Source organism: Eubalaena glacialis, chromosome 11, assembly GCF_028564815.1.
Source record: "Eubalaena glacialis isolate mEubGla1 chromosome 11, mEubGla1.1.hap2.+ XY, whole genome shotgun sequence".
NCBI classification, from domain to species: Eukaryota; Metazoa; Chordata; class Mammalia; order Artiodactyla; family Balaenidae; genus Eubalaena; species Eubalaena glacialis.
The window spans coordinates 101,995,998-102,019,462 of NC_083726.1; the positions used below are offsets into that span (position 1 = coordinate 101,995,998).

Below are 23,465 nucleotides of genomic sequence, written 5' to 3' on the forward strand. Positions count from 1 at the left end.
GAAAAGGAGAAATAGACAACAACAAAATAATAACAGAAGATCTCAATACTGGTTATAATGAATAGAACAAACAGACAGAAGCCCAATAAAGAAACAGAGGGTTTGAATAATACTATAGCCTAAATGAACCTAACAAATATTTATAGAACATTCCACCCAAGCTTAGGGCAATACACATTCTTCTCAAGTGCACATGGATCACAAAATAGGTCACAAAACAAGTCTTAACAAATTTGAGAAAATTGATATCATACCAAGTATATTTTCTGAACACAATAAAATAAAAGTAGAGATCAGTAGCAGAAAGAAAATTGGAAAATTCTCAAATTAATGGGAATTAACACTTTTTAGTTTCTCTTTTTTATTTTATTGAAATATAGTTGTACAATATTATGTTAGTTACAGGTGTAATATATAATGATCTGATATTTGCATACATTATGAAATGATGACCATGATAAGTTGAGTAACCATCTGTATGGGTAACAAAGTTATTACAATGTTATTGATCATATTCCTTATGCTGTATATTACATCTCAGTGACTTATTTATTATATAATTGGAGGCTTATGCCACTTTACCCCCTCACCTATTTCACCCCCATCCCCACCCCTCCCTTCTGGCAACCACTCGTTCTCTGAGAGTCTGTTTTCATTTTGTTTTGTTTTGTTTTTTAGATTCCACATAAGTGAGATGAATAAGTAAATGAATACTTTTGAACAACTAATGGGTCAAAAAGAAATCAAAAAGGAAATTAGAAAATATCTTGAGACATGAAAATGAACACACACCATACCAAAACTTAGGAGATACAGCAAAAGCAGTACTAAAAAAAGAAGTTTAAAGCAATAAATGCCTACATTAAAAGAAGAAAGATCAAATCAAAACTACAATGAGGTATCACCTCACACCAATCAGAATGGCCATCATCAAAAAATCTACAAACAATAAGTGCTGGAGAGGGTGTAGAGAAAAGGGAATATTGTTGGGAATGTAAATTGGCACAGCCACTATGGAGAACAGTATGGAAGTTCCTTAAAAAATTAAAAATAGAGCTACCATATTATCCTGCAACCCCACTCCTGGGCATATATCCAGACAAAACCATAATTTGAAAAGATACATGCACCCCAATGATCATTGCAGCACTGTTTACAATAGCCAGGACATGGAAGCAACCTAAATGTCCATTGACAGATGAATGGATAAAGATGTGGTACATATACACAATGAATACTACTCAGCCATAAAAAATAACGAAATAATGCCATTTGCAGCAACATGGATGGATTTAGAGATTGTCATACTGAGTGAAGTAAGTCAGACAGAGAAAGACAAATATCATATGATATCGCTTATATGTGGAATCTAAAAAAATGGTACAAATGAACTTATTTACAAAACAGAAATAGATGTAGAAAACAAACAGATGTAGAAAACAAACTTATGGTTACCAGGAGGGAAAGCTGGGGGGGGGGGGGTAGGGATAAATTGGGAGATTGAGATTGGCATATACACACTACTATATATAAAATAGATAACTAATAAGGACCTACTGTATAGCACAGGGAACTCTTGTCAATACTCTGTAATGACCTATATGGGAAAATAATCTAAAAAAGAGTGGATATATGTGTATGTATAATTCATTCACTTTGCTGTACGGCAGAAACTAACAAACCATTGTAAATCAACTATACTTCAATAAAAATTTTTAAAAAGTCTTAAAAAAAGAATAAAAAATTTAAAAAGAAGAAAGATCACAAATAACCTAAATTTATACTCAAAGAACTAGAAAAAGAAGAACAAACTCAGCCCGAGGCTAAAAGAAGAAAGAAAATAATAAAGATTATGTGAAATAAATAAAACAGAATAGAAAAACAATAGAAAAAATAAACAGAACTAAATTTCCCACCATATATAAATACTGAATACATGCTCTATGCATATAGCTTTATCTGTATTTATCTGGCTACATAGTTTTTCCATGTGAATTAAAATTAATAAGGATACAGTAATGATCTAAAAATTATGAGAACATTCATTAGAGTGGCAATTTGTTAGATTATACATCAGCCTCTTAAAATTCTTCATAAAATTAAGAAAAAGCGTAAGACAATCTTCCCATGGGTTTTAAAGAAATGCATTATGTGAGACAGATAGATGATAGAGTTTTTCTTTTTTACATATGAAGGTAAAATTTCCTTTATAATTAACTCTATAAATATTCTTACAGTTGTTATTTGCAAAAATACAGTCCAAGATAAAAATTATTTCTCTTTTTACTAAAATTGTTTCTTTTAGCCTTTCTTTGAATGCTAAATGCAGTGGGTACAATAAATCCATTAGAAAATTACTATTCTCTTATCAACTTTAATTGATTTAATCAGTATTTTCTTATAGATTTAATCCATAAGGAATTTAAAATAATTATTATAATATTACTCTAATTATGTTATTCAAGAAAATACTATATAACAGAGTCAACCTAAAATCTGGCAATGTTCCATGCATAAATGTGCTTAATTTCTATTGTAACTCAAATAACTCTTGGCTAATTCCCACTTTATCAATGTACTAATCTCACAAAATATTTACTGCTCACAACTTGATAGGGATCAAAGTGATTTTTTTTTTCTATTTTTAAATACTCTCCATCACCCTGTATGTGTGTGTGCTATCTTGCTCTGTGTTAATTGGCATTAGTCATTTAAACTCAAACAAAAAAAATGAAAAATTTAGGGCAATCACTAAGTAGGATGAGCATTTTCTGTTTCCATAATGATACATGGACAACAGGCAGTTGTTTTTAATATGGAGAATGAGAGAAGACTTGAGGGAAAAGGAATGTGCACTGGAAATAAAGTTGTAAATGATTTTAAGAATATGGATAAATCCATGCTGATTAAATTTCAAAATAAAATATTTGCTCCTGCAAATAAGAACAAGGCAAATTATACTCAATTAGAAGCTACACAAAATTAATTAACCCTTTTGCAAAAAACTCATCATTACTTACCTGTGCACCCAGGTCTCTGGAATATTGTGAGCTGCATACACTGTGAAGCTAAGGTGGGAATGGAGCCCAAGATTTACACAGGAAACACTACGCACAGGTGCATTTAGAGGTTGGAAATCTGCATAAAAGCTGCTGCAATAGATGTCAATTAGGTGGTAGATGGAGGTGGATAGTTCAGTTGTCACGTTTTCTATCAAACCTAGGTGGGGAAAGGGATAGAAATCAGGTCATCTGTGAAGGGCAATATTTATCATAAAATCATCTGTTACAGCTTTGAAAATTTTTATAACAAAATTTAAAGAAAATTTATTTTAAATGACCCTCTACCAACTGAAGCCAATTAGCCATCTGTGCCTCTGTATGCAGCCTGGGTTAGCTGCTAGTAGTACAGATAGTTAATAAGCTTTCATATCTTTAGTTGCAGAAATTTGGGAAGCACAACCTTTAATCACAAATCAGAGTTTTGGGTTATTAATTTGGCATTCTGATCAACTGTAATTTGCAATATTTTTGTTTTAGATTATTATTGTTTAGAATTAATTTTCAGACAAGGAACATGTTATCTACATGGCTTATAAGTACTTTAAACAAACTCCATCTAAAGAATTAATCATAATAAGTTTGATTATGCTATGATGTTTGCCATTAACTGAACACTAATCATACACATTGTGCTGCTATAAAATGAGAATGGTATTAGTACATGGCTGGGATCTGAAATAAGTTTAAAGTGAAAGATTTATGATATTTACTACATTTCTTCAAAATCACAGCCTTACTTGAGTTTTACCATTAGTTATTTAAAGGGAGTCTATTGATTATTCCCAGAAGTGACTTGTCATGAAGGAAAAAATAAATGAAGAAAACTGTTTAAGTACAGAGGCCAGGAGTTTCCAAGCATCTGCTAAATGAAGGCATGCCAATTTACTGTAGAGCACATGAAAAGTGTCCCTTAATCATCGAATTTAAGGTAAATTTTTCTGAGAATGGTGTTCTCTCTCCCAATAGACGCTTTGCTGGAAAAACTCTTCTCTGAGGGGAAGGAAGCAGAAGAGGCTGATGAAATGGACCAGGCAGAACTGGCGGACTCGGATCCAAGTCAGGAAAGATGGCACCATGACAATGGAGAAGGTTATGAGGATGGTGAACGTCATCCTGGGGTAGGAGTCACTGTCAGACTCTTAATGGGGCCAGTGAATAACACTCACTGCTGGTATTTTGTATGCAGTAGTGAATGAGTGAAGGCCGATAATCATAATACGCTCATGACTTGTAATTATTTTTAATATTCAACTATAATGTTTTAGAAGTTAAATGAATAACCTCAAATATAAAAATTATATTTTAAAATTATTTTTAACCTAGAAGAGGAAAATCTTTAATTGACACATATTTAAGTGACAAAGGGTCTTAGGTGAATGTATAAAGCGAAGTGTCATGAATGGAAGCTCTGGCGCCCTCCTGCTCCTCTGAGTCACCCGTGCCTGACTTTGCTGACGAAGTCTCGAGGGTCGGGGGTCGCAAGGCTCCTGTGGTCATGACCAAGACCCCTTGATACCTCAGGCCTCGTCCAATCCCCCCGAAAGGCCTCCTTAAACCCCACAGGTGCGTCTTGATAGATGAGAGTGACGCAGAAAACCCTGCGAAAGATACGACCTGAACGTTCCCTTTTCCATCCTGGGCCAGAAATATGTACTGATATGCCGAATTTTAGATATTTCTACTTTTCCGCCGCCTTGTCGTGGAGAAATGAAACGAAACGGCAGTACAGCCCATGCGGGGAAGTCAGAGGGGAGAAACCGTGTCATCGGCGGCTCCCACGCAGGTAGCTGGGCGCAGGTCTGAGGAGGAGAGCGGCCCCTCGAGGCGGCCCTCAGAGGGAGACACTTCGTCTGGAGGCCTGAAGCCCGTGTCCCCGAGCGTCCGGACAGCTCCTCGGCCTTCGGGCGGGAGCACCGGGTGGGTAAAGCGGCCGAGGCGTAGGGATGGGGGCCCGCCTGTGGAGGGAACGGCCGCCCCCGCTCCAGGAGTAGCGGCTGAAGATGCTCGCCGTCCGCCCGTGGATGCAGCTCCAGAAGTCGGCCTGCATCCGAGCTCCGTCTCGTGATTCCGCGCAGCCTCCGTTTCCCGCGAGACCCGGGCGGGTCGGCTTCGACGGGCCGCCTTCCCACCCAGCAGGGCTGTGCTGACTTTCCAGACGCCTGGCAGGTGTTAGCTGATGATGTTGGAGGTTTCTATAGCGCTGGTCACAGACGGACGGACGATTTTATTAAACTTCAACTCCAAGCTTGTGAGTCCCAGGTCAGTTAGTTCTTCCGGTTCACGACTCGGGGGGTCAGAGCGCGGTTCTTTCCGGGGAGGCGTCAGCGTAGTATTGGGAGTGTCTGGTGAGGAGGATGTGCCGCGTGGCCTTGGCTTCGTAGTGGTCCAGCCTGAACACCAGTTCTTCTCCAGATTGCAGGCTCTTCTTCCACAGGTTGAGCAGGGCTGGTGGTGCTCACCTGTCCCAGGTGGGGTCCTCGACGCCAGGCCCGGGACGGGGTTCCGCCGCCCCGCCCCGCTCCGCTCCCAACCCCGCGGGAGGCTGGGCCACGTGCAGCTCCGAGGCCCCCGGGGGCCACAGCCCAGGAGAGCGAGGTGGCCGAGCCCTGGGAAGCTGAGGAGACGTTGAGAGAACAAGTAAGCACATCCTTAAAACTTATGTTCTTAAGATCTGTTGTGTTTTTTTTTTTTAATTCACATAACGTGTTTATTCACTGTACCATATTTAAAGGTTTTCATATTTTAAGTTATAGAAACAGAAATGTCCATTAAGATTAGGAATGGAACAGGTCACAGATTTGGCGTAGTCATGTTCAGTGTCAAGTCACACGATACTGCTGTTTTTTCAAACACGTGCACTTTCTCGTAAGTAGTTTACAAGCATAAATTGCTTTTCGGTTCCTAGTTGGTTTGAAAAGAAAATAGTAGGAAGAGCTTGATGTTTCCTCCAACAGTCTGCAGTGTTCCAGTGCCCAGGCGTTTGGATACTCAGGAAAGAGGCCAGCTTCAGCATGAAGCTTCTTCCCACATCCTGTCCCTCAGTAGCTCTGCCCCTAATTAAACATGTTGTTGTTCAACACATGCTATTATTCCGTTATTATAAATTTGTACAAAATTCATGAGATGGCCAAATTTTCCTTATTTGCTGTATTTCTAAAATTGTGTCCTTTGTTGAAACACCCTGAGGTGACAAGCAGAGTGAAAGAGCTGTAATTAAAATTCTCTGAGAAATCAGCAGTAGCAATTAATGAAACAGAAGAGTAAAGCAGCATAAAAATAGTCTTTAAAGAGGCCTCCTCAGACTCTGGAGGCCAACCAACAGGGATTCTCCTGAACAACAGGAGGCAGAGAATTATAAATTTATAGAAACATCTTGTTTCTCTGGTCCCCAGATTGTACTGTTGGTACTCTGAAGCAGGAAGCACAAACTTCTCGTTAATAATTCCCAGTCTTGTGCAAATGAATACACAAATCATAAACTTGAGTGAGAGATCTCATTAATTCAAGCTCCAGCACACATTTTGGAGAATCTTAATTATTTGGATAATTACTCAAACTCTACTCTACTTTTTGTGCTGAAATACACTTTTAGGTTATAATTTGCGTCTTTGAGGTAGTATAGGGATGTGTGCTTATGCATTATGCTTTACTTCCAGAACTCTGGGTGAAAAATGCATTTCAGATATCATCAGAAATGTATTAAGGACTCAAAGTACTGGGCTTGGTGGTGAAATATGGAGAAATAATACTTATCACACCTGATTTTGCAATGAGAAAAGAGTTATAGTTATCAGGAAATAAAGAAACAATGACAATATATAGGCAATTAAAATGCATTAATTAGAATCTGTTTTGTTTTTTTTGGAAATGAAGGGGTAAGAGTATATGACTTTATTCTAGTGTACACTTGAAAGGAAAATGGTCTCTGCAGCGTTGCTGTTTGTCACATCCTATGTCCAATGCTTCTTGTGTCCAATGAAGGCTGTACTTTCCTTGCAAACATGGTCTGCATTAAAATCTGGGTTTTTTTCATGTTCCAAAAAAAACTTTGTTTACACGAACAGGCAGCATGCCAGATTTGTTCACCACTGGTGTAGAGCACAGGTATGATCAAACCTCTCAGCTTCAAGGTATATTGAGGTTAATCAATAAGAATATTAAGTATAAGAATCATCAATAATAGTGGCTTATTGTTGGATCAAAATTTTGTGTAAAGAGTGTTCTAGACTTTTATTTCAGAGTACCCGAATAGAAAGCAACTGCATGTATATGCTGGCAAATGTTCATTTCATTTTGCTGTCATTTCAGCAAACTCTTCCTTTCTGCTCCATAAACTGCTGTAAGGTGCTTCTACATAATAAAATATTAGAAAAAATATATTTATCTTGCAGAATGAGAATTCTGATTTATCAAAAGCTTATGAGAGCTGTGGATGGGAATTTTTAATCCATAGAATTAATTCCTTCTCTGTGATGACTTAGCATAGAATATAAGTCCCTGGGAACATTTCTGTCCAGTTTTGTGAGATCTCATATCCCAACCCCTGAGGAACATGGGATGAGGGGATTTTGTTCCAGCATTCCTAATAGAAAGAAAGAAAGGGCCAGTTTCATATAGGCATACCTCCAGCTTGTTCACTCCACACTTTCACTTGGACTCTATGTTAGAAATATTGTTAGGGGGTGTCTATCTCTCCCCTTATTCTGTGGTGTTCTGGAGTTTTATGAATGCCTAGATTTTTGCATTAGCACAGGTTTTTTTGTCCCATATCCTTTGCTGTCCCATTTTCCTCTATGATGTGAAGTGGGGGAGTTCTTCCTATGTAATTGAATGTCTTCTTTTCAGTGGTGAGAATAGAGTTGAGGGGGTATCGCTCTGTACATATCTTTCTACTGAAAACCACTAAGGGTATGGAGGGCAGATTGGGGTTATCATTTGTGCTTCACTGTCACCTTTGAATCCAAGGGTGTTAGTTGAACATCTGTGAGTCAGACCATTTCCTTAAAGATAATCATAAGTGTTCATAAGCCAAATACCATCTGCCTGTGCAAACAAGAACAACCCTGACCACACCCTGCACTTTACATACTATCCTACCTTTTATGCATATTAGGAAGACTGGGGATCAAAGAGTTTACTTCTTTACGATCAGAGTCAAAAAGTGGGCAGAGTGGGAATTCAAAACCAGTTCTGCCTGATTCCAGAAACCAGACTGCTCTACACCACACTGTCACAGTCTGCTCTTTTCTACAGAGGCAAAGTCCTCCTGTGGCTTGCAGTTTTGTAGGCTCAGAGCTTCTGTGAATACTAATTATTCCAGAACCGAATCCTCCTACCTGTTATGTTAAATTGGTCTTTCAAATAGAGCTTGAATTTAAATTTGAAATTTGTGACTTTGAAGAAAGACATCTGCTACATTTCTGACTTCTCTTACTTCAAAATATAATTAGCTAAATAAAATTTTATAGTTTCTTTGAATTGTTGTAAGGATATTTTCAGTATTCCTTTAATTTTTATAGCTCTCTTGACTTTCCCTATTGTTAAAAAAATCTCAGGCCAAAAGTCTAGGGAATGTGGATTTTTATTCGCTTGCAGAATAATCACTTCCATCAGTAAATAAAGTTTTAACAAAGCATTTTTTCCCTCAAAAGTATTTTGTGTGTGTGTGTTATAATATTTGGAGAAAAATTGAAAAATATAAATTATTTTTGGTTTTATAATTTGTTTAGTATGCATGTGTGTTTTACCTTTTGCTGAAGTTTCTGAATTTTGATGAAAATTCTGAAAAAGAAAAACAGGTCCAAAGATACACTTGTTATTCAGAAAACAAATTTGGGAAACCAAACCAATAATATCCAAAATCTACATACAGAAATTTCTCTGGCATGATAAAAAGGAAATGTATTTCTTGGTGTCATATATCAATGTTGCTTGCTAAACAGAGGAAATCTAAATTGTAACATGAAAGAAAAGCCTTCTGACTGTTGTAATCAGCAATCTAGGTTATTTGATTCAGAAAAAAAAAAAAAGAAATCTCTAGCATAAGCTCAGCCTTTTCTTAGTATTATTAGAACAGTTCTCCAGATATTGCCTAAACTCAATCCCCCTTCCACAACAGTGACTAAACTTTTAATATAAAAGATTTGTAATTCTCTTTGTTTAGTGTGTCCAGTTCTTATTTTAGCTGTCACTTCAGATACACGCTTTGGGCAGCACAGAAAGAAGGCTGGATGGAAGGGTGCAAAATCATACAGATTCACTATATAGTTTCCTTTATTTTTTAGGATTAAAAAAAAATGATAGTCAAACACTTGAGATCATATCCTGAATTTTAAAAAAATACTATCTGAAATTTTTGTTGTCATTTAAGTTCATATACATTAGCTTGGTGGTTTTATTTGTTTGCTTGTTTGTTTATGTTTATCTCTATTGTAGGCCTGGAATTACTTTAGTGGTTTAGGATTTACTGGTTATAACTTTATTATCATGAAAACTATATAAGGTAGGTGATTTACAGGTTCATGAGAAATGACGTTTCAGTCCAAAAGCAAATTCAGTTTTCTAATAAGATCCATTTTAATTGACACTAAATTTTTTTAATATTTTGCTTTGACAAGCTTGCTTTTAAGGAAATCCAATTAATGAAAAGCTGAATTTTCACACAAATAAACTAGGGAATAATCGTTTTCCTGTAACAAAGAACTTGCTACAGTATTCCTTTTAGAGAGAAAACACTTCTGTAGTGTTTAGAATGTAATTAAATTTATATACAACTTTTCACTTAAAAGCATCATTCACATGAACCTTTTCAGAAGCATTTCTCTTAGGTAAAATATTTCATCTGAGCATAGTTTCAACCACAGGGCTTAACAACTACACATAAGATCTTTACCCCAGCCATGTGGGTGCGACTATTAAACGTGTCAGCATGACTTAACTAGAATTCAGTTTCTTCAGAAATGTAAACTTGTATTTTAAGATCACCATGACATCCACCTACAGCACAATGCGTAAGACCGTATTTTTTATTTTGTAGTTCATTTATTGTGTATTTAATGGAAATATGTGAGCTTCTGGAATATAATTCTGAAGGATGGAAAATTGTTTCCAGTGCTGAGTGGGAGCATGCAGTAGACAGAGTACAACTGCATTTGTGATACAATTTTTCATTTTGCCAAAACTTACATTTAATAAATACTTAATTACTTCCATGTATGGCAGGAAATAGTCTCTTGCTAGTTGACCAAAAAATGCAGCCAAGAAAAAAGGAAAGCTTCTGAATTTTGAGTTTGTTGGCAGATGACATATTTCTCAGTATTTCTTTAATCTTAGGTTATGGTGGGTGGATAGATTGAACTACTTTGGCATTATTAGCCGCAGTTGGTTAATGCACAAATTCTGTAAAAGGTACTTATTATTCTTGCCAATTTTCTTATATAGGTGGGCCTATAGTTAAGATAGGATGGAAAAATGGATGGAGAAAAAAATCTGAATGATGTGACATATGTGAACTTTTAAAGTGTCCTCAAAATAAGTAGAATCTGGAGTAGAAATTTATTTGGAGATATTGAACTATTTACTTTGACCATTGACATATATGGAATAAAACTGTTAATTGTCAACTTTTTTCTTCATTTCTGTGCATGAATAATCACATACAATTTATTGCTCATAAGTATATAAGAAATGTGAAATGTGAATATGAGCTTCTCTTGATAATTGTAATTGTTCATAGCTTTCGTAGGAAATATCAATACTTAATTTCTCCTTGAAGGATTCTTTTGGCTTCAGATATATTGAAAGTTTGATATTTCTGAGAAAATTGTCATTTTCATTCTTTTAGGGAGTTTCAGAAAATGAATGTTTAAAGGTAAAGCTTTTTATAGCTAGTACTAGTTTAACAGCATTTGAAGTGCTTCATCCTAAAATTAGATTTTCCTCCTTCTTTGATCAGTTTGTTTCTACTGATTCACCAAGAGCAGGACATAACAATTGAAGAACAACCAAGTGGTCTTAACAGATGGAAAGACATGTGTCCACATTCATACATCTGGTCTCCTACTCTAGCAAAGGCTCATATTTGTTGTGAAGCTGGCTGTAACCAATGGCCCTGAGATAAGAGGGTCCAAAGTGGTGCTTGTGTGAATTAAAACTTTCATCTTGTCCTCATGAGGAAGAGTCTAAAAAACTACCACCACCATCAGCCCTACAACTTCCAGTAATAATAATGATTCTCATTCAAGATGCACTATCATCTGGCCCCTTTATTAACGTTATTTCTAATATTCACAAGAACCCTTCAAATTCTGTTTTCTTTTTCTGTTTTAGAGATGAGGAAAACTGAAACTTAGAGAAATGAATTAATTTTCCAAAGGATATTCATCTAGAAAGTTGTAGATCTTGAATTCAAATCATCTTTGTGTGACCCTGTGCTCTTTGTGTTTTATTATCAGCTCTAGGTATTTGTAATATCTCCAAAATGTGATAATCTAAGAGAAACAAATGCCTTGTTGAAAGTTAATTCTCACTACCTTGGTATCCTGGCTTAACTTCAAGTGTTGGAAAATCTTTTGGTGGTATAACTCTATTGCTCCTTAGTTATCACTATCACTGTTCATGTAATGCAAATAAGGTATTTGAATTTCTATATTCATTATTACATCTAATCGCAAAAACCCACAATTCTAATTATAATAAGACATAGGAAGTCCAACATTAAGAAATTACTGATTTTTATCAGTCACCTATTTGAAAAAATAAGCATGGCGATTTATATATATTAGTATAATTGTCTACTTTCTAAATCTATCTTTTTGAAATTTCAAGGCTGGCACATTCAAGGTAATATAATCTCTGCTCTTCCTATCCATCCAGATAAGGAATGAATGAAATCACTCTCTCATGAAGTTTCATATGTACTGGAGTGTGTATAGAGGCCTGGATTCAAATCTCTATTTTGCCACTTATTAATCCTCTGTACACAAGCACTCTAAGCATCAGATTTTAATACTAAAATGAACTTTAAAATACCAACTTCAAGGTATTGCTGTGAGGATGAATTGAAATAAAATAAAAATTAAGTGAAATGAAGTAATACGTAAATGAAACTATTATTGCAATGCACTATCAAGTATTAGTTATTATTATCAGCAGCATCATATCTTTTGGCTTTATCACGTGCTAAACTAATAACAAGATTGAATGATTTGTTGTAACCAGATGTCCTAATCTTTTTCTTGGGCAATAATCACACGTAATCTACATCATATTTCTGAGATTTTAAAAAAACAATCACATAATACTCATTTTTTAAACTGAAAAACCAGGAAATCATCACAGAATGTGAGATCATAGAAGCAGTGTGCCTTGAAGATTCAGCAAAAAATACCACATGAACTGATCTCTTCTTTCCTGCATATGTGCTTGTCCATGCAAGCATGGGTGCTTACATCTGCATACTCTGGTGTGCATGAGAGCCATTAATAGACTATACAGACGCTTGCCTGTGAATATTATTATGTAAGCATATTCATCTAGGTAGGATTGTAGAGTTGATTTCAGTCTCACTTGAAGGTTATATTGTAGTTACACTTCAAAGGTATAAGAAATTTCCTTTTAATTTAATTAAATCCTTTTGGTATAATAGAATTAAATTTCTATTACCCGCAAATGATTGAAATGTACATGTACCCACACACACTCACACACCACATATATGCTAGTTAGTCAAAAGTCTTTCACTCTCTTTAATTAATTATTGAACTTAGGTTTAAAATAATTACTGTGTAATAAATGAGTGTACTTACCTCTGCTTTTCTCTGAAGAATAAGATTTAGTTCATTTACAGCATCTGTAATTTGTTTGGTCTCCACACATCCCAGAACAATGCATATATTTTTAACATCTTCAATAATATTATCCACATTTTGCTGTAGATGAAAAGATTGACATCTTAGAATTTATTGCAATCAAGGGGACACTAATTTATCTTTAAACTACCTCTCTTTCCAGGAAGAGGAAATGGAATACAATGTGGTTGTTTCCATGTAGCGTGTTCTCAAGACTGATTATCCTGTGGCCTAAGCCATAATTTGCATTAAGTAAATGCTGGAAAGTAGGACTATTAGTATTTTATATATATCAACTCTAATTTAACATTATCTGATATAAAATGGGAGGGAGGGGGAGAGAGAGAGAGATAGAGAGAGAGAGATTGAAAGTCTGTGGCTCCCGCAAAATACTTTGAAAGCAAGACAATTGATGGCAGACCTATGTAGAGTTTCAGAATGCATCTGTGTTTGTAAGCAGTGTACAGGAGGGCAAAATTATTAAAAATCCGATCTCAGAACAAATTTGGGACAGTGAAGTTTGGTGTTGGGGTGTTTGGTAATCATTTGATTGTATTGTCTTTTAAGCAACTGATGTTTCAAAAAAATCACTGATGACAAGTACGGTCTACAGTAATGACCAGCTATTCTTAAAATCAAAATTGCTGGCTTTGCTTAAGATAGTTATACACAGATTTTGTGGTCACAGTTCTAAGAGCTTTTCATCGTTTTATTTTTTATTTCTCAGCTTTCACATGTTCTTAAATTAGCTTTCATTAAAAAAAATGCCCTATTTTGTCCTTATTCTTTTTTTGTGTTTTACCAGTAACTATATTGAGAAGTATCCTTTCTTCTTTAATCCTGTGCTAATCACCTTTCACTCTATAATATTTTAATGTATTTTATCTGTATCATTAATAATGTTGGCTTTTCAAAACACATCAGCTCTATCAATTCCAGAATCACAGTCATTCCAATGGAGGATTTCAAAATGGAGTTTATTTCAGAAGAGGTGGAAAAATATTTTTCCTTTTTTTTACACAAAGATATGAATTCATAACATAAAAAGAATTCAACTCTACTTATTCTAGAGCATTTTCTTAGCAAAACATTATCAATATAAAGACAGAAAACAGGTATTATATTTAAGGAACATCATTTTGTGTCTTTTGTGGAAAAAAAAACTTTTTAATATGTTGTCAGTACCTTTTATAAGATTTTATAAACACTGAAAACTGATGACAAAACCTACGAAGAATGGCTAACTAATACTTTGAAAGACACAGTCAGGACTCCAGAATTGTCAACAGACTTGATTAATGAGCTAAAAGTAAAAAAAAAATGAACTTAATTGGGTTACATTTTAAATCTTTCACAGATTAAGAAAATACAACTACTCAGTTATAACATGGGAAGAAAAATTTATGAGTAATTCATGTGGAAAAAGCTCAGTTGTTTTATTTATGTGTGAATTCAATGAGTCAACATTGTGACGTGGCTGCCAGAAGAGCTACTTTATTATTAAATTAAATTAGAAGACATGTACTCTCCATAACCAGAAAGTTAGAGCTCAGCACATGTATATAATCTGAACTGGAGATTAGTGTTGAGTACCACATTTGAGACTGAACTGTTAACAAATAGGGCTTTCCCCAAAGAGAGCAACCCAATTATTAATATAATGTTAATATACTCATTCACAACAGCATAGGAAACTCTGTTTCCAGCTCTGCAATAAGGTTATGTGTGATAAAATCCTGATTCTGCCCCATTTCTACCTAAGACCATTATCAAATTATTTAACTTCCATGGGCCTGAATTCCCTCTTCTGTAAAATTGGAACAATAATAATTGATTTTTGGTTTGTTGTAAAATTAAGTAAGGTAAAATAGAAAAGGTGCCTGGCAGAGAATAAGGGCTAAATTTTAGTTAATTCATTTTTAATTAATTCCTTTTAATCCATTCACACAGACTTTTCAGTTTATAAGAGAAATCAGACACTGTACGTGCCCAGATAACAAATAAGATGAAAATTTAAAAATCATTAAAACTATGAGAGAGGTATGTATTAGGTGCTGAGTTTAGTGTTCATTCGTACATTCTTAGTAGATATGTGATATATGTGAATTTGTAGGAATCCGTAAAATATTGCTAAAGTGCAAATGCTGGGTTGACTTGGGTCACTCAGCTAATTTGCTCCATCTCTTACTGCAGTCTTGCAGTGCTTCTTATTTGATCTCTTTATCTCATTTGATCTACATAAAAATTCTGAAAGATAAATATTTACTTCATTTTTGAGTCACTGAGTTTGCTAGAATATGTTAAGTGAAATTTTGCAGTTGTAGAATTAACTTGGTGATTAATTGGATTGAGCACCAACAGAAGACTGGATTTAAGATGATTCCAAAACTTCATACTCGGAAAACCAAAAGACAGAGTGCCATTAATTATGGCTGGAAACACAGGCAAAATGAGAAGAGTTTTGGTGGAATTGTGATGCGTGTATTTTTTGATACACAGAGCTTGAGTTGCCATTGGGACAACCAAGTAGACTCAACCTTCATCCAAAATGCAGTGGGGTTCTAGCTCTGGCAATTGTTGGACTGAGAAAACATAGACACCTTACACACACACACACACACACACACACACACACACACACACACACACAGTGTGTGCTCACATAAACATTAGCTGAACCATAGAAAAAAATGTAAATGCAAACTTTAGCCCAAAACAAAGATAGGATAAATCTCTGGCTGACAGAAATTTAAGGAGGGAGCTTAAAGCCTGAGCAGTAGCTTCAACATTGATATGTCAGTGGCCTGAAGAAAATGTCAGCGGGCTTAGAGATTGGTGTTTACTGCTTACAGTGGGACAAGTGCTGAAATTTTAGACCTAAACCAATTGGTTGAGGTAGGGAAGGGGCAGACCTGGAGCTGAGATCCCGGAATAAACCCCTGACACTGGATAGATTGTCACCTGCAAAAGGTGGGAGAAGAAAAACAATGCCTACTGATCAAGAGAACTTTTGAGGAATCCTCTCTCTACCCTGGGGCTTTGAATGAGGAAAATGATTACCTGAGAAATCGTGTTACGTGTAGTTGTGGAGTATTAATTTACACTACCCTTAGCAGGAAGTTATGCTAGAAATAGTGCCAGAGTGTTGTTACTATTTTGGACTCAGGCAAAAGCAAATGCAGAACTTTTCTGACCCCACATCATTAGGTTTCCCCCCCAAATATACACACATGTGTGCACACACCCACCCACACATACACATACATCATGTTTGGTGGGGAATAATCAGCCTAAACTTTACAAATCCTATGATGGCTGATCCATCATATGAGATATTCTACAGACACAAAACACAGGATTAGTCCCGATTTCAAGAGATATCAAAGCTAGATTTGGGCATTATTTTCATAGAGGTGATACCTGGCCAAGAAATTGGATTTGATTGTCCAGAAGGAGAATATAGATAGAGGAAAGAAAAATGGAAACCTGGGTATATAACATTTCAGAACATTTAATATTTAGATGATGGGGGAGGAAGTATGGGTCACAGTTGGAGCACACAGAGTACTGAGGCATAAGCCATAAAACTACAGTTTAATGGGCATAAAGGAAAGATAGTTGATGGTACTAGGAAATTTCAGTTTGGAAAAAAAGAAGAAAAAGGAAACATAATCACTTTCAAGTATATGATGATCTTTCAACTGAAAAGGGGATTAGATTTACTGTAAGTAGCTCTGGAATGATAAATTAGAACAAATGGTTGCAAATTTAGAGACATTCATTTTGGCTCAATAATTTTTGTAAAAATTATTTTTTCCAAAAATTGAGTAGGCTGCCCTGTGAGTAGAGAGTTCTTCCACATTATAAGTATGCAAGCAATCAGGAATGTTTAGAGGAAATTTTTGCATTAAATAGGAGTTTGGACTAGACTACCTCTAAATTCTTTCTAACTCTATGGGTTAACAAAAACTAACAATAATGCTGTGATGTTATTTTATGTGCTATATTCCAAGCTTATCTTAGAAATATTTGACGTGTCATAGAGACTGAAGGAGCAACATTCTAATACTTCAGATATTAAGGATATTTTTAAAATATTTTGAACATTGGTGAAGATTGGTAACAAACTTTTCTTATCTGCATCTTTCTGGAAAACAAAACAAAACAAAAGAGCGTAAGGTTCCCCTGCTACCCCATTCCCTTCATTTAGGTGTGATGGAGACCAAAGTAATATGTGTTGAAAACAGCCACATAACAACTTGCCATTTTCCAAGTTTTATATAAACCTTAATGAATTTCTATTTCTGTTTACATACTGAAAATTATCAAATTCAGTTAATGAATTTAGAGACAAATTGAGAATTTAGAATTATTTTTATTCCAGGTTCAATAGTGCTATCACAAACTGCTCCTTAAAGATTAAGAATCGTCTTTGGATTTTCATTTCAGCTTAAAATGTAGAACTTTGGAGCCACTGTAACAATGAAAAAAGGCAGATAATATACAAAAATCATAATTTTTGCTGACCCCACTAGAGATCTGAGGTCAAAAGGTGACCAAGTATACTGAATTCCAAAGAGTGGTAAGGGGAGATGGAGCACACATTTGACCTTTGGTAGAGCACAGGAAAACTAGGCGGCCACTATATACGAGGGTAAGAATAAATCAGCCAAAATTTTAAAAATTCTTAAAGGCTAGAGTAAGCACGTCAGTTTGGAATATCTGGGAGTCCAAGACACAAGGTGAGTTACCAATCATTTGTAAGCTCTTTTCTGAACACCTACCAGTTGTTCAGGGGAAATAATGAAGACAGTGCAGGAAGCTGAAGGTCCATTCAGCGGTGCAGTATGTGGGAGGTGATCAGCTTTCTGGGAGAGAGGTATGAAAGATCTCATTCTGTAGATCTTTCTCTCATAAGAAGGAAAAGCTCTAAGTTGCTGGTTTATGATACTAGAAAAAATGATGATACTAGAAGAGAGAGAAATCCTCTGTGACCCTGACCCCAGGCAAAAATCTCTTGCTTTTTGAGCAGGGGAGAAAAAGCAAAACCTTTCTGGGGGAGAGGTAAGACATGGGTTAAGATCCTTTGCTGATGAGAGAATGGTAGAAGCAAAAACCTTTTGCTCCTGGGGTAGGGGCAGGAGACCTCTCTTGAGTCCAGGATCCTACATGGATACCAGTCAGCAGTCAGAAACCATGGAGGAGGGACAGAAAACTCTCTCCTGTACAAGACTAAGTGCAGATATAAGGTACAGTTTGGCTGCCAGAAAGTTCCAATCTTGAGGCAGAAATGCTAAGAAAGTTCCAATCTTGAGGCTCAAAAACAGTCTGCCTAAGGCTGTGGTTGATCATTACCACAGAACTTAGAGACAAAAAAGTATTGCGAGAGATCTTCTCTGCAGCATAGGCAATCGGGGACTGTTGAAAGCTGAGGGTGAAGCAGGAACAGAGAAAAAGACGCTAGTACTGCAGGCCCCCTATATAAGTACAGGTAATAGTAACTAATCACTGGAGGAGTTTGAAGCTTGATGTGCCCTGACGATAATGATAGCAACAACAAAGCACAAAGCTCAAATCTTGACTAGATTTATCAACTCTATCTACATAATAAAAGCATAAGCAGAATATATAACCCAGACGTTAGAACAATCAGTCAGACAAGGACTTTTAGTAACTATGATAAGCATGTTACAGGATCTAGTGGAAAATGTGGACGACATGCATGAACATGTGGGGAATTTCAGCAGAGATATGGAAACTATATACAAGAGTCAAATGGAAATCATAGAAATATAAAAATATATTTGGTATTAGAGATGGGGAACTCTTTCAATGAACTCACCAGCAGATTGAACACAGCTAAGGAAAGTATCAGTGAAATTGAAGGTAGGTCAAGAGAAATGATCCTAACCAAAACCAAAGGGGAAAAAGAGTGGGAATAAAAACCAGAACATACCATCTAATACCTGTTATAGTCATACATGCATTTGGAGTTCTGGAAAGATAAGAATGGGGCAGAGAGATATTTAAAGAGATGATGGCCAACATATCAGAATTTGTGGGATGCCACTAAAATTTAGAGGCAAATTTATGGCTTTAAAATTTGAATAATTCTATGTCAAAGTGAAATTATAATAAAATCCTGCTTATAAGGAAAACTCCAAACAGATGGTTTCATTGGTGATTTTTATCAAACATTTAAGGAAGAAGTAAAACCAAATCTACTCATATTATTTCAGAATACAGAGTCAGAGTCAGAGGGTATATTTCTCTACTTATTTTATAAAGCCAGCATTACTCCAATGTTAAAATCAAGCCACAACATTATAAGAAAAGTATAGACTGATGTCTCTCATAAATACAGATGCAAATATCCTTAACAAAATATTAGCTAGTTGAAGCCAGAAATATGTAGAAAGGGTTCTAAATTGTTACAAAGTGTGGTTTATCCCAGTAATGCAAGGATATTTTTAAAATTTGAGAAGAATAAATGAAAAAAATCATATGCCCATCTGTATAGATACAGAAAAAGCATTTGATAAAATTCATCACCCCGTTATGGTATAAACTCTTAGCGAATTAGGAATAGAAGGAAACTTCTTCAGCCTAGCAAGGAGCAACTAATTTCATGCCATAACCATGTAACTTCCACATAACATCATACTCAGTGGTGAAAGACTAACTTTCTCTCTAAGTTTAACAAGAAGGCAAGGATTCTCCTCTTACCACTTGTCACTTCTAGTAAAATTATACTGGAGATCAGGTAAAAGAAATACATATTGACAGAAAGTAAATCTTTAGTTCCATGATGTCTAGGATGGCAGGGTTTTTACTGCAGGTAAGTACTGGGGCACTTTTTTTGTAACGGAAATGTTTTATATCTTGTTTTCCATGGGTGTTATATAGGTATATACATTTTCAAAACTAGTCAAAGTATACAGTTTACATGAGTGTATTTTATTTTATATATATAAATTAAACTTCAAGAAAGTTGATTTAATAAATGTGACATCATAATGAAAGTAAGATAGAAAGTAAACAGTTTGATGTTATGTTTAAAAAGAGTGAAGAATTATGAAGGCATTAGTAGTCAGCAAAATAAAAATTAAAACTGAAATAATATCTCATTACATATACCTCATGTAGGCAAAATTTTTAAAAGTTGGACTATACCACACTTTGGTGAGAAAATAAAGCAATGGGAACTCTTATATATTGTGAAATGTGTATGACCAAACGAAGTGTTTGGTATTACCTTGTAAGTCTATGGCCCTAGTTATGTACCCTAGAAAACCCCCTGAGATTAGCTTGAATGTACATCAACAGTAGAATAGATAAGTTGAAGTTTGCTAATCTAATTGAGTAATGTACAGCAATGAAAATAATTCAAAAGCATATATAGAATAATGTGGATAGATCACAAAAGTGATATTGAGTGAAAAATACGGGGCACAAAAAGTACATATAGTTTGATTCCATTTAGGTACATTAAAAAGGAAACCTAAACCTTAAACAGGCATACCTCATTTTATTATGTTTCACTTTATTGCACTTTGCAGATATTGCATTTTTTACAAATTAAAAGTTTGTGGCGTTGAGCAAGTCTATCGGTGCCATTTTTCCAACAGCATTTGCTCACTTCATGTCTCTGTGTCACATTTTGGTAATTCTTGCAATATTTCAAACTTTTCATTGTTGTATTTGTTATGGTGATCTGTGATCAGTAATCTTTGATGTTACTATTGTAATTGTTTTGGGACACCATGAACCTCACCCATATAAGATGGCAAACTTAATCTATAAATATTGTTTTGCCTGCTCTGCTTACTGGCTGTTCCCCCATCTCTCTCCCTCTCCTTGGGCCACCCTCTTCCCTGAGACACAAAAATTTGAAATTAGGCCAATTAATAACCCTATAATAGCCTCTAAGTGTTCACGTGAAAGGGAGAGTTGCATATCTCCCACTTTAAATCAAAAGCTAGAAATGATTACGCTTAGTGAGGATATCATTTGACATTAAGCATGTCGAAAGCAGAGACACGCTAGAAGCTAGGTCTCTTTCACCAAACAGTTAGCCAAGTTGTAAATGCAAAGGAAAAGTTCTTGAAGGAAATTAAAAGTGCTACTCCAGTGAACATAGGGATGATAAAAAATCGAAACAGCCTTATTGCTGATATGGAGAAAGTTGCAATGGTCTGGATAGAAGATCAAACCAGCCACGGCATTCCCTCAAGCCAAAGCTTAATCCAGAACAAGGCCCTAACTCTTCAATTCTAAGAAGCCTAAGAGAGGTGAGGAAGTTTCAGAAAAAAAGTTTGAAGCTAGCAGAGCTTGGTTCATGAGGTTTAAGGAAAGAAGTTGTCTCTATAACATAAAGGTACAAGATGAAGCAGCATTGCTGATGTAGAAGCTGCAGCAAGGTATCCAGAAGATCTAGTTAAGGTAATTAATGAAGGTAGCTACACTAAACAACAGATTTTCAATGTATGTAGACAAAACAGCCTTCTCTTGGAAGAAGAAGCCACATAGGACTTTCATGGCTAAAGAGGAGAGGTCAATGCCTGGTTTCAAAGCTTCAGAGGACAGGCTGACTCTCTTGTTTGGGGCTAATGCAGTTGGTGACTTTTAAGTTGAACCCAATGCTCATTTACCATGCTGAAAATCCTAGGGCCCTTAGGAATTATGCAAAATCTGCTCTGCCTGTGCTCTATAAATGGCACAAGAAAGCTTGGATGACAGTATATCTATTTACAACATGGTCTACTGAATATTTTAAGCCCACCGTTGAGACCTACTGCTCAGAAAAAGAGATTCCTTTCAAAATATTGATATTATGCATATGGTCACCCAAGAGCTCTGATGAAGATGTACAGTGAGATTAATGTTGTTTACATATCTGCTTGTACAACATCCATTCTGCAGCCCATGGATCAAGGAGTAATTTTGACTTTTAAGTCTTATTATTTAAGAAATGCATTCTGTAAGCTATAGTTGCCATAGATAGTGATTCCTTTGATGGATCTGGGCAAGGTCAATTGAAAACATTCAGGAAAGGATTCACCATTCTAGATGCCCTTAGGAACATTTGTGACTCAAAAGAAAAGGTCAAAATATCAACATAGGATTCCAACATTCATAGGAGTTGGAATCAAGAAGTTGATTCCAACCCTCCTGGATGACTTTGAGGAGTTCAAGACTTCAGTGGAAGAAGTAACTGCAGATGTGATAGAAATAGCAAGAGCACTAGAATTAGAAGTGGAGCCTGAAGGTGGGATTAAATTGCTGTAATCTCATGATAAAACCTGAACAGATGAGGAGTTGCTTCTTATGGATGAGCCAAGAAAGTGGTTTCTTGAGATGGAATCTACTCCTGGTGAAGATGTTGTGCAGATTGTTGAACTGACAATGAAGGATTTAGAATATTAAATAAACTTAGTTGATAAAGCGGTGGTAGGGTTTGAGAGGAATTGACTCCAGTTTTGAAAGAAGTTCTACTGTGGGTAAAATGCTGTCAAACAGCGTTGCATGCCGCAGAGAAATCGTTCATGAAAGGAAGAGTCAATTAATATGGCAAACTTCATTGTTATCTTAAGAAACTGCTGCTGCCACTCCAACCTTCAGCAACCACGACCCTGATCAGTCAGCAGCCGTCAACATCAAGGCAGGATCCTCCATCAGCAAAAACGATTACAACTCACTGCAGGCTCAGATGATGGTTGACATTTTTTTAGCAATAAATTATTTTTTAACTAAGGTATGTACATTGTGTTTTTTTTGACATAATGCTATTACACACTTAATAGACTACAGTATAGTGTAAACATAACTTTTATATGCACTGGGAAACCAAAAAAATTCATGTGACTCACTTTATTGCCATATTTACTTTATTGTGGTGGCGTGGAACTGAATCTGAAATATCTTTGAGGTGTCCTTATTGATAATGGATGCATACTTTGGTGCTGAAATGGCAAAGAAAAGCTACAACATGGCTTTTCACCAAAGGATATCTCTTATGTAGAAGAAAAGAGATATGAAGTGGTGTAAAAGCAGATCCTATGATATTGGCAATATTTTGTACCAAACTTATTGTGTAATAAGATTGTCTGCTTAGTTCTTCTTCTTTAATGGGTGTGTGTGCATGTGTGTGTGTGTGTGTGTGTGTATGTTCTTCGTATATTATATAATTCACTGCACAAATCTTAAATCATCAGATCATGTTATTCTTTTGACAAAAAGCTTTAATTCTGTATCTCACTAGGAATGCAGATTATGTTGGTTAGTGATTATCTTCCTTATTGAAGATCTTTCAGTTTTCTTCTTCTTCATGTCTGGCAGTGTTCTATACATAGGTTTGACTTTTAGTAGTTTCAATCTGCCCTTTATTTCTGCTAAGGTAGGTTCCAGTTCTGCAAAGGTGTTTTATTTCCCTTGTAACCTGACTTTATCTCCTTCATGTCTTTGACTTCTCCTTTTGTGACCTTTCAGCTGGTCCTTGTTACCAATTCATTTCACCCTATTTTCTTCTTATGATTTTTTTACTCCTTTCCCACCT

General features: G+C 35.8%; 1 protein-coding gene across 3 annotated transcripts in view; it reads right to left on the reverse strand.

Annotated features, from left to right (window-relative positions):
* The window catches only part of PIK3C2G (phosphatidylinositol-4-phosphate 3-kinase catalytic subunit type 2 gamma), a 357,132-nt gene that overhangs the window by 289,102 nt on the left and 44,565 nt on the right, over positions 1 to 23,465 (reverse strand). For all 3 annotated transcript variants that reach the window (XM_061204611.1, XM_061204610.1, XM_061204612.1), the window contains exons 8-10: positions 12,869 to 12,991; positions 8,810 to 8,843; positions 3,021 to 3,219 (exon numbers count right to left, since the gene is read on the reverse strand). In XM_061204611.1, the coding sequence (XP_061060594.1) occupies positions 3,021 to 3,219; positions 8,810 to 8,843; positions 12,869 to 12,991 (356 nt within the window). The remainder of the gene's footprint in view (positions 1 to 3,020; positions 3,220 to 8,809; positions 8,844 to 12,868; positions 12,992 to 23,465) is intronic.